Source organism: Ctenopharyngodon idella, chromosome 3 (genome assembly GCF_019924925.1).
Source record: "Ctenopharyngodon idella isolate HZGC_01 chromosome 3, HZGC01, whole genome shotgun sequence".
Lineage (NCBI taxonomy): Eukaryota > Metazoa > Chordata > Actinopteri > Cypriniformes > Xenocyprididae > Ctenopharyngodon > Ctenopharyngodon idella.
In genome coordinates, this window is record NC_067222.1 from 46740248 (window position 1) to 46753011 (window position 12764).

Sequence of the window (12764 nt, forward strand, 5' to 3'; positions counted from 1 at the left end):
TTTAAACTTGGATATTGTGTAAATTTAGTAACACACTACTTGTTAATTGACTAAAGTAATCTGATCAAGTAGCATGTCACCCCTTAACACTCATGTCATGTTACGGCTGTAGTTGACAGATGCCCTTTTTTTATTTTTAATGTGTTTCAGATAAAATTATTTTGTTGATTTAATTGATTTTATTGATTTAAAGATTTTAATGAATTATCAAGTGTGTTTTTTCATATGTATACATGGCTAAATCAAAGGCTGTATCTCAATAGTGTTACCTGATCTCAGTGCTGCATTCAATAGATCATAAAATACTCTTAGATCGACTACAAAATTACACTGGTATTCAGGGACAGGCATTAAGGTGGTTTAGATCGTACCTATCAGACCATTACCATTTTGTATATTTAAAAAAAATGTAAAAATCTAAAAGGAAAAAATCTAAGGTAACATCAGTAAATTATGGAGTGCCGCAAGGATCTGTGTTAGGCTCTCTGCTATTTTCAATATATTACTCAATATTTTAATATGTTACTCTAAGTTGTAAATTGTTGACATTCATTTTCTGTAAAGTTGTATTGAAACGATATCTATTGTGAAAAGCGCTATGCAAATAAATATGAATTGAATTAAATTGAATTAGTGATTCAACAATTTTTGACAAATGGACAATAAAACAGACAAAAAAAAAAAAAAAAAGATCTTTAGACTTACACTGAAGAATCTAGACCCAGAGTATTATAATCCATAGCAACACCCAAGCAACTACATTGTAACATGATTACCTTTTGGTAAGCGTAGATAGGGGTGTGCGATATGATTTAGATTGTCCACAATCTGCTTTTGAAGAAAGATTGTAGTATCGTGCTACAGTGCACACATTCTATCAGTTACAGTTCTAGCACCTCTGTCCCAACATACTGTACAAAGCGACGTACATTCACATCACATTTTTAGCAAAGCGGCAGAAGGGTTAAGCACACGTGACATTGCAGTTCTTCGCTATCACTAAGGTTTGTTATTTGCATGCGTTTTAAAGCCTTGCCAGTTAAACAATTTTTTCACACGCTGTTCTGACATTTACTTTTCGCACACCCGAAGCGCACGTGTGCACAGCGCGATTACTTCTCTTTCACGTCTTATTGCACTTAAACTGTCAAATACATGCAAGGTTTATATAAACACAGTTATTTCTTTAGTGGGAATAAAGAGTTGGGAAAAAAAAGGATGCATGTCTGTGTATTAGATCCTTGCATTCATTCTTAAAGTGACAGTAGCCTAATAAACCTTGTGTCATTAATGTTAATAAAACAACAACTCTTGACTCAATAGCTTTAGTTGCTTTAATATGAATCAATGTATGTTTAATTCATAAAGTGAAGTCTATGTAGTGTTTTATTTTTATATTTGTTTACTAATTTATTAGATGAATGCTACTGTTAAATATACCTACTGTAGCTGAAATTTAAGCACTGTTTATTTCATTTGTATCTTATGTTGTATTTTGAATATTTGTTCTTATTTTTAATGACAAAGATAAAATAATGAAATAAAATAAAGTTAAATAACATTTTGGTCCACCTCTACTTTGGCCTAAAATGATCTGTCATTCTTTATTTTATTTATTTATTTATTTATTTAATTACCTTGTAAGGCTAAATTTTTAAAATAAGGAAATTAGTTTGACTGTATTGCTCAGTGACTTGCAAAATAGTCTTAAAAACCAACATGAAAAAGAAATGTGATAAAATCGTGGATCGTGATCCTGCATAAAAAAAAAATGTAATATGATATTTTTGCCACATCGCCTACCAAGTTAATCCATCATTTTCTGGTAATTCTCCAATGTCTCATTACACCACTAAAGGTTTCAGTTTTATTTCATACATTGTTTTGTTTTTGCCCATATCAATACTTCAGTCATCCATCAGAAAGTGGATGTTAGTTTAACACCTCATCGCTACAGTATAACCTTTCCACCAATCTAAAGAAATGCTTTAGACGTGCTGAATCCAATAACGGCAAAATTCCCAAATATCAAGAGCGAGGAATAACAATCAAGGGATGAGTGTGTCCCTTCAGGCAAAAGACTTGATGCGAGAATCTGTATAGCCAAATAATTATTACCATGAGAACTTATGTTACCATAATAATGGGGCGTTTGGTGCTTTCATGTGGTTCGCCCACTGACAAAATAAGCCTAATCTCTCCCTCTGTGTCCGCTCCAAGAGTTCACTCCCAACTCCCACACAATGAACGGATTCCAGTAAAACCGTTCCTCCGAACATTTATGCACAATAAACAATTATCTGTCTAGCCCTGAGCTTCACCACTGCCCTGCGCTCCACTGCTCTCTTGGCTGCAGTTGAAATAGAATCTGAATTTGGACTGCGAGATTTCAAAGGGCCAGTTTTTCTCATTTTCATCTCGCTAGAGCTTCATTAAACAGTCCATCTTCTCTCGCTTTGCTCCTCTGTTCTTTTTCGGTTTTGTGTTTGAAATGTGAAGGGCGACTGTAGTGATGCAGGGGTGGTCTATTGGGGATTTTACTGTACGGCTCTCATTTGGGCCCTAACAACAATGATTCTGACAGGACTCTGGAAAGGCTAGAGGCTAGACCTTCATCTGTGCTTGACAGAGACAGATTTTAACAGTCATTAAGTGTGTTTACACGGGCAACAAAATGATAACCATCAAAATCTGTTCATTATTAAAAGCCAATAATGCCTTACATGAGATTTCATAGTTGACTTTTTTTTCCGCTGGTCTTGACGAATTGTAAACAGATAAGTGCATATTGCATAAGCTGACAGAATGCACATAAACATACAAAGAAATTGGAGTAATGGGCAGAAATCAAGTGCTTAAAATTTTTCTTGATCTGTATCATTTCAAAGTAGCTTTACAGAAAACCATGATGTTAATGTTTATAATATCTTATCGTGCCTTGTAGTGACATTTAGCAGATAATAGATCTGGGTGATAATACAGTTTAGATTTATCAATTGAGATTTGCTATATTGCTAGTATATATCGCCCTGCGCAAGTTGAGTCAATAGTCAGAAATAATTCTCAAAAATAAATTACATTGTTTACTTCATATAAATTAGTCAAGTTACCTTTATTTATATAGCACTTTATACAATGCAGGTTGTTTCAAAGCAGCTTTACAGATATAAACAGGAAAGTAATGATTCAATGAAACAAACAGAGTTCAATTCTGCTGTAAAGAATTGAAAAATAGTGTCATTGTTCAGCTGAAATCAGTCCAGGGTTGATTCAGTTTGGTTCAATGACTGTATCAGTTATGGAATTACAGTAATTTAAGATTGATGCTTTCACTGTTGAGATCCTGTTTGTTTTTGTGGCATTCAGTACTGCTCACATTTATTCCCCTATAATCTAATAGTTATGGAATTGCAAAGTTATTGCCTACCTTTAACAGCTTCAATGAAGTTAGCTAAGTATAAGCATTTAGTGTAGTTCACTATTTTAGAGTAGCTTGAACTACTTCAAATTACATTAGCTTCTCCAACACTAAACCTCTCAACCATTTCATCTGCTTATTGGTTCATCTGAATTCTGAGTGTATATTAGAGGCGATTGATTATGTAACACCATCAGCTGAATTGAGATCTTGGCTTCCAGTGAACAAAAAATAAATAAATCTGCTGAAAACCTCAAAGACATTGCTGGATACTTTGACTCCAGCTGGTCAAGCATTAAATTAAGCAGAATCCATTATCTGAGTAATTAACACAGACCCTGAAGAGCTTTACTGATCACTGAGCTCAGGAGCCTGTTGCTATAGTCGCCTTGACATATCTTTTAGAAGATGAACGAGTGTGTGTTTGGATGTGTCCACACAGGTGATCGCTGAGCTGCAGACGTCTCTGAGCAACACCAAGGAAGCCAGCCGGCAGACGCAGCAGGGTCTAGAGAGACAACTACAGGAAACACAGAGCCGCTGGGACGAGGAGAGGAGACAACTCAACAGAGATGCTGACCAAACCAACAAGGTCGGAAGCGCAAACACACGTTATGTGATTGTTTCAGCAAACTGATTGTTTACCGCCAGCTGCTTGATAATAAAAGCATATTAATTTTAAAAGGCCCATATCATGTTTTTAAAAATAAAATTAGTTTGATGTACCATGTAGACATACTGTAGCTTTCAGACACATTTATTGAAAGTAAATCTTCATTATTAGGTCACAACAATAATAAGATATAACATGTCTGGGAAATTTGCCGTTCTGACAATGAAATGGGCCATTCACGTGATTTGTTACCTCTGCGGTAACTGCTGTATTTTTGCATTTTCATAAGCGCCACCTACTGTCAGAGAGTGAGTTTGGGTGACACTTTATTTCGATGGTCCGCTTTAAGGCCCATTCACACCAAGAACGATAACTATAAAGATAACGCTAGAGATTTAGTTCTAAAAATCGTTCTAAATATAAAAGAATAGCAAAGTTCACACCACAACTATAATGATAATGATATAGAGGAACAATATCATTGGGATCACTTTCAGAACGATTTTTTTTTTTTCAACGTGAATGATAAAACACTGACAGCCAATCAGAATCCATTGTAATTTAAGGGCTCACGCATTTAAAATGGCAGACGACATTCTGGAGAAGTTAATCGCTGGGGTCCAGGAAAAGCCACCACTGTTTGACAAGTCAAACCCCCTTTTCAAGGATACTTTAAAGAAAATGGATAAATGGAAAACAATCAGTCATACCCTCGGAATAAATTATGAGAAGTATTAACGACAAGATCATTATGCCAGGTTAGTAAACAGTGTAACATAAAATTACCTCAGGTAATCCAGCGCTAGTTTCAACAACATTGTCTTGGTCCTTTGAAGTTGCAGTAAAAAAGACTAGGTGTTGTTTTTTTTTTTCACTATATTGACGTCATCAGGTAAATTCACTGTTAGATTAGATCGATTACACTAGCTATTCACTTAAAACATAGCATGCTGAGGACATCTGTTGGTTAAAGCCATGTAAATGCAAGAGCAAAACATGTTGTTCACACTTTGAAACCGCAGCGCGTGAGCTTAGAATAAACAGACCGTTATCATTCGATGATGTGGATGCAAATATAGTTATCGTTATAGTTATCTTTATAGTTATCGTTCTTGGTGTAAAAGAGCCTTTAGACATTCTGCTAACTATAAGTAACTGCAACTACATTAGAGTGCACTACAAAAGTCATTAGAGTATTAGTAGGTTAGGCTAACCCTACCCTAACCCTAACCCTAACTTTGCAACTACATGTCAACTTATTCTACTAATCCAAACCCTAACCCCTAACCTAACAGTCCACTAATACTTTAATGAGAGTTAGTAGAATGTCTAAAGTGGACTGTCAAAAGCATAACCTGAATTTGCATTTTCATTCAGCCCATCTGCCGTTTTTGTTCACACTAATTATATATAATATACATGGTTTATCGTTTTATAAAACGTTTTGTTTTTGTCAAAACTTGTATTATATGTTTAAATCATAGTATTGTTGGTCATTTTACAGTTTAGGGTGTTACCATAAACATTGGTGTCATTTCAAAACAACATTGCTGCCTAAACAACATGTAGTTGTATTCTATTATCAGAATTTTCAGAAACATTTTTAACTGCTGATTCCAAGAAATCACCCTTTTCACTAATCCGGACACCTAAATCAACACCAATTGAGTATTCAGACATTCGGTTAGGTAACTCATTTCATATGCAAAGCTGTTAGCCGATCACATTTACATATGGAAGTTTTAAAGGTACAGTAGCAAAACAGCCTGTTTAATTCTAAGTGTCAGGGAGAAAGGGTAGGACATGCTCATGAAAAACCTAAACATTTTTTGGTGAAGAAACCCTGAATAGCATTATAAGAGGACTTCAGATGCCAAAGATGTGTACAATATGGCCCAGCAACATACTTTCATATAAGATGCAGATGAAAATGAGCTTAAAGTGTGACACCCTTAACAAAGAGGCTTCTTTAGATTCATCCAAATGATTTGTTGTGTCGTTGTTTTGACCAATCCATCATGGCTGACTGAGTGTTTTCAGCTCTTTATGTGTGTAACAACTGAAACAACTGCGCACAAAAGGCCTCCAACATGCTTTTTTGCATGACAGAGGTGCCGGAGTCTGGCCCGGGCTTTTATGGAGTAGACATGACTCTGCTGTCCTTTGTGGAGCTTTCAAAGAGGGTTTGGGATCATGGCCGATTGGAGTGTGGTGTTTTTACGAGGGTTTTGAAGTGGTGACTTCTGCTTTGAACTGCTCAGTTTTGTCACTGAAGCTGTAATGCTCTCTGTGTTCAGGGTCAGAGTTAGAATCACCACTGCTTTTCCTGTACTCTCCCAAACGTTGACGTCGTCATAAACATTATAAGAACATGCTGAAGTATGAGCTGTGTTCAGAATTGAATACATAGTGCATTTTAAAAACAATAGTGTGTGAAACAGTATGCAACAGTAAACTCTATGGCCCGGTTTCACAGACAGGCCTTAGATTAAGCCAGGATGAGGCCGTAGTTCATTTAGGACATTTAAAGGGATAGTCCACCCAAAAATGAAAATTTGATGTTTATCTGCTTACCCCCAGGGCATCCAAGATGTAGGTGACTTTGTTTCTTCAGTAGAACACAAATGATTTTTGTGATTTTTAACTCCAACCAATGCGGTCTGTCAGTCGTATAATGCATGGCAAAGGGAACTCCATCTATAAAAGTAAAAAAAAACATGCACAGACAAATCCAAATTAAACCCTGAGGCTCGTTACGACACATTGATGTCCTAAGACATGAAACGATTGGTTTGCGAGAAACCGAACGGTATTTATATCATTTTTTACCTCTAATACACCACTATGTCCAACTGCTTTGAACATCCGGTGTGTGAGGTCTGAAAACGCGGTCTGATGCCGGAAGTGATCTCTCGCGCATATGCTTCAATGAGTGCGTCCGGCGTCAGAGTGCATTCAGACCTCACACACTGGATGCTCAAGGCAGTTGGACATAGTGGTGTATTAGAGGTAAAAAATGATATAAATACTGTTCGGTTTCTCGCACAAACCGATTGTTTCATGTCTTAGGACATCAATGTGTCGTCACGAGCCTCAGGGTTTAATTTGGATTTGTCTGTGCATGTTTTTTTAACTCTTATGGATGAAGTTCCCATTGACAAGCATTATACAACTAACAGACCGCAACGGTTGGAGTTAAAAATCATCATTTGTGTTCTACTGAAGAAACAAAGTCACCTACATCTTGGATGCCCTGAGGGTAAGCAGATAAACATCAAATTTTCATTTTTGGGTGAACTATCCCTTTAAGTAGCTTTTATAAACATGCCTTAGAAAAAAAAACATTATTGGTGTGCATCTTGAAACAAAACAATGGCACTGACATATTTTAAGATGTGTCAGTACAAGTTGCTTTCAGTTAAAACAGCTCAAACATGCATTTTAGTCTGGGGACTAGGCTTAAGCCTTGTCTGTGAAAACAGGGGTATGATTTTTTTTTTTTTCATAAAATTTTTGGGTATTCTAATAATGCATGCTGCTTTATTAAAAACCAATAGATAAATAGTAAATTGGTATTTACTTCATAACACTTGTTTTCTTTAGACGTAAGTGCAGTAGCTCTCAGGAGTCCCTCAAGAGGTACAGCAGTCTAGTTCTCACAGACACGTTAGATAGCTGATACGGACTGTGAATGGGAGAAATTGGAATGCTCTAGTAAAGTAAGTCCTCCCTTTCTAATAGAGCGCTGCAGTGATGACATATTTTTGAAGGTCAACCTGGAAGTCAGCATCACACTAGTTCCCTCGACAAAAACCCAAAAGGATTTTTCTGTTGGCTTTTGGATTATTGCAGAAAATAAGCTTTGTAAGACCAACAAAAGATTATGATTCTTACACTTTTTGTTCATCTTGATAATGAGCACAACTTCACGACTTCAGTGTCACCACCATTAAGCATTAAACTCTTTTAGTCATTATTTAAAACACATTTCCATGAAAGTTTGAGTTAGAATAGTTTGCAAAAGTGTGATTATAAACACATTGAGGCTGTGAAAGCAGACTATTTAGTTGATTAGTTTGTTCGGTGTGGTGACATTTAATGTCCCCGATAACCTTTGTAGTCCTATTTAGCCACTTGTTAGCACTTTTCAAGACAAGCTTTAAAAAATCAAAAAGATGTATTTTATAATGTAGAATAAAACGTGAAAATATCTTGAGCTTGTGTTCACCACAGACCTTATTTCAAGCATTTAACCAAAAACCCATTCAAAAGACACATTGACTTCATTAAGTGTTAAAATGCTAACTCATTTCAGGGTTTTGGCCTACAAAAATAAAAACAGGCAAACGCCATTCTGCAAAAGTTTAAAATATAATAGATTTAAAATATGTTATTGAAATGTGAGGTTTGTGAGGTACTTTTTGAGATTTAAGTAATTCCCCAGTCACTTAGATAGCTGTACTGAACTGAAGATACTGCCCGAGTGCAACTGACTTTGCTAGTAAGTTACAGTGTAAATAGCATTGATTTCCTGATGTATCTCTCTCCTTCTGCTTACACTGGATTTAGTTTCTTACTTAATTCCTAAACCATACTTTTTAGTTCCAAAAGCTCCAGTTTGATCAGAGTTTTATCAATATGAATGAGTTAAATCAGAAGGGTCTGACAGGATAGACACTGAAATTATGTGCAAGTGTGGAAACGATACCAGCTGCTGAAAGCTTCATATAAGCTCATAAATGAAATCTTTCCAGACCTGCATACAGTACATCATGTGTTTCCCACAGTCTGCTGATCGTTATGAATACAGTGTGTGACATGGATATACAATGTCAGTATGTTAAAACTCTCTCAGTACTTTTCTGAAATACTAACGTTTTGTGTCAGCACTATATCTCTTAACACTTTTTTTTTAAAGAATTACAGGTTACAATTTAAAGTCAGTGTGAAATGAAAATTCAGAATATATATTTTATAAATGCCTGTCATATGTGTTATTGTAAACAGTTCACCCACGCATATGTTGCATTGTAATTTTTATTTATATATTTTTAATTTTTTGGCATTTTTAATGTTTAAACAAAATGCGTACGATTTCTCCAATCATGTAGTCACTTAAACCCGCCCTTCCAAATGCTTGTTCATCCTTCGCTCCTTCCATTTCATCCTGTCATCAGTGACCTCATGGTGTCGATTACTGCATAAAAATTACCTCAATCATTTTGATTCATCCCTCAGTTTATAAAAACAAATGAAAATTGTATGTAAAAGTAATGCTGTCAATAGAGCAAAATGCTAAAATACATACTGTCCTTGTAAACACATCTGCAAGACTGTTTGTGGAAATGTAATGAGATAAGTGCAACAGAATCACTTACTAACTTTGTCTGTTATATTCAATATTCCTGTTATGACCATGTAAAGCCAGTAAACACAGTAACTTCTGATATGTGCATGGACACCAGAGAAGTTGAACCTGTGCTCTCAGCAGGCTAGCAATCTCCTGCTCTCTCATTTTGAGTTTGACTGAGTTTTAGACTGACACACGGTTCAGCTGATATTAGGGGCATTATGGAGTCCGACTGGCTACAGGGATTGTAGTCCAGTTACAGTGTGTTTGACCATGCAAAACCTTCAGTGTTCTGAGCCCAGAGTGTTAACTGCTGTTAATAAGAGTCTAATTAATGACTGACTAGTTGATATAAGTCCAGACACATGTATAGCATTACTGATAAGACAGAGAGTGAGCGGACAGGAAAGAATGGTTTGCACAGCCTGTGTGTGTTTGGACGGTAAGAACAAGCGTGTCACACACTGACATTGTTGCCAAGTCGCTCACTTCAAAGGCGGATTATGAAAGCTGAAGGGCTTGAGACAAAAAAGAGCAGAAAGAAACATCAAAGTGTGGCGCGTTTGAATGCAGTAATCCCAAAACAGTTGTTCTGATTGCGTTGTCTGCTATCAGATGTCTCTGTTGCTCATATTGCTTAAGATTAAACATGTGTTTGTTTGTCAAGTCTCCTAAAGTCCCACTTTCTCCACCCGAAAGCTTTAGAAATACTGTCTGTGAAAACTTTCCTTCTGTCTTTAATTGACTGTGTTGCATATGTCTGTATAAGGCCAAAAATAGTGTTGTCAGGTAGAGTTTATGTGTCACCACTGTATGACTTTTTCTTTCCTCTATATTTATTTGCCCAGCTTATAGCTCACACAACAGTAGGATTCCAGAAACTGGGAATATCTTAAAACATATATAGCATACAAGACTTGCTGTTGATGGCATGTGCTTCTCTAGAAGCCACAAGTCAGTTTAAATTAACTTTAAACTTAAAAAAAAATAATAATAATCTTGTTTAATTGCCGAATCCTCACTGAAGTACTACACTACCCATAATCCTGAAAAGATGTTGCTGTTACCATGACAATGAATTGTGGAAGATTTTGTTAACGTGGGATGTTGTGCAGGATAGACAGATAAATGATGTGCCTTAAAGAGAAAGAAGAGTAGTGCATGACTCTTAATCAAAGATTTATTTGTAATGTCGATGGAGGAAATGAATGGGGAACAAACTTCCAGAAGGAAGGCCTCTGCTCACATTGAATGTGAAAGTGGCTCTTTGACCCGGTCTGCTAATATTTACAGTCAATCATTGAATACTGCACATTTATGCCAAGCGTTATCTGCTGCTCATGGATTATAACTATACCATAAATATGTTTTCTTTATGGTGTTTATATTGTAACATGTTGTAAGAGTGCAGCCTGCAGTAGTAAAGCATACACGTTTCAAAATAAGAGTCCCAGTGTATTTCGGGCATTTTTATATAATTAAAGGTCCCACATTCTGCATAATTTCTGATTATTATTGGTGTAATAACTGTTGTAAATAAATGTATCTGGCATTTAATTTAACAAACTCATGTGGCTTTTCTCTGGGCCACTCTGTCACAGGAAGGAGCATTATTTAACACTTTCAGTATAAAAAATTTACTAATATCTATGCAAGAATAGTTTTATTGCATTTCTTTAAACACATTATTATCGTATCAGCAAAATCCAATATCAGTAGACCTTTAAATCATATGTTTTGATGTATTAATTCATAAACCAATTTCAGTGCATGTGTTTATACAGAAAAAAAACTTGAGTATTTTAAAGGGGACATAACACACAGTTTCTGCCAATCTCATGTTAATCTTGAGTACCTATAGAGTAGTATTGCATCCTTCATACCCCCGAAGAGTCTTTATTTATTTATTTTTTATAAAAGACAGATACAGCTGTACCGATTCTTTCCAAAAACAGTCAAGCTCCTGGAGGCGTGCCATGGGCGGAACTAAAGAGTCACGAGCACGCAATTCATCATTGCATCCCTAGATAACTTCTGATTCACTAGACATTTGATGCAGTTATACTTACCGCCTGCAATTCCAACTCATGACCAGGATCTTTTATCCCTGGGACCACGCCATCTTTCAGTTTCAAAGGATATGCAAATTCAGCGTCGAACTGGGCCTTGTTTATAAAACATTCGTCACCGAAATGCCGGGAACAGACAAACACACTTGCACAACTCCGTTGCTGCTACGGTAAAACAAACTGCATCCACTGTTCCCTTAATGCCGGGTTCTTTGGAAAGCTAAACAAGGTTGTCTTTCCTTCACAACCAAAAACACACTTCTTTGGTGACATTGTTGATTTCATGGTCTAAAAACAAAATGACAAATCTTTCTCGAGCAAGTCCTGTGCAGCGCTGCCGGCGACTTCCGTAACCCGAGCAAAGCGCGTTGATGGGCGTGCTCTTGCTCTCGCTCTGGTTGATGTGTTTGCGCTCTTCTGGGAGAAGTGCCCATACAAGGAATTCCGTACTTTATGACGTCATTCAGGCCCATACTCAAAAAAAAAAAAAACTTTCCGAAATTTATACGAACCCCGAAGGAGTTTATTTGGCACAGAAATATTCCGTCATACGTCATACTGTACGTCCAACTCGTTTTTTGAAACTTTGACCATGTTTAGTATGAGAATCCAACTCTTTAACAGTGTAAATAAGTCAGAATGCATGAAATAGCATTAGACATCCCCTTTAAACTTGCAGTTCCCCTGTTTTGCTGATTGTCCTTGTTAACTCTTTCCCCACCAGTGTTTTTTTTTAAAGTTTCCAGGCACCGCAGCGTTTTTGTTCATTTTCACAAAAATTTCATGGCCCCCAGAATATTTTGTCTTACGAATATCTGAACATGCAATATATCAAAAGAAAGTACAGACCCTCTGCTTTAAAAAAAAATGTTTTATTCTAGCTTCATGCATTCTTTTTTTTATCAACACTTGAATGTGGGTAAGTTTCATTAAAAAGAAGAAAATTAAAAAGCAAAATTTTAAGCAAAAAGCTGAGAAAATCACACTTTTGTCAAAGACTACGTCTTGATCAGATCAGAACGATGATCAAAACATAGATGAAGTAGATTGAATCCATCAACACTTCCAAAGCTTGTACAGTCCTAACCACTTCCTGGGTCGACATTTCACTCTGTAACATTAGGCCGTTTTGATATATATGCTGTTTATTGTTGATGATAGCATTATTTTTCATATGCATCTGCTTATGAGATCGCTTGTTTGTGCTTCTTCTTTGCCTGTGTTTTGATCTTGAGATACTGTACTTGTTCAGAAGATGTGTCATAGCGCCCCCTAGCGTATGACAGTGAAAACACAGAAAGCTGGGAAAACTCG

The 12764-nt window shown here is 36.3% G+C and overlaps 1 protein-coding gene across 4 annotated transcripts in view; it reads left to right on the forward strand.

The window, feature by feature from the left end:
* The window catches only part of cep112 (centrosomal protein 112), a 168235-nt gene that overhangs the window by 121473 nt on the left and 33998 nt on the right, over positions 1-12764 (forward strand). For all 4 annotated transcript variants that reach the window (XR_007928915.1, XR_007928917.1, XR_007928916.1 and 1 more), the window contains one exon: positions 3861-4010. Coding sequence is in view for 1 of the 4 variants with exons in the window: in XM_051887107.1 (XP_051743067.1) it covers positions 3861-4010 (150 nt within the window). In the remaining 3 variants the exon portion in view is untranslated. The remainder of the gene's footprint in view (positions 1-3860; positions 4011-12764) is intronic.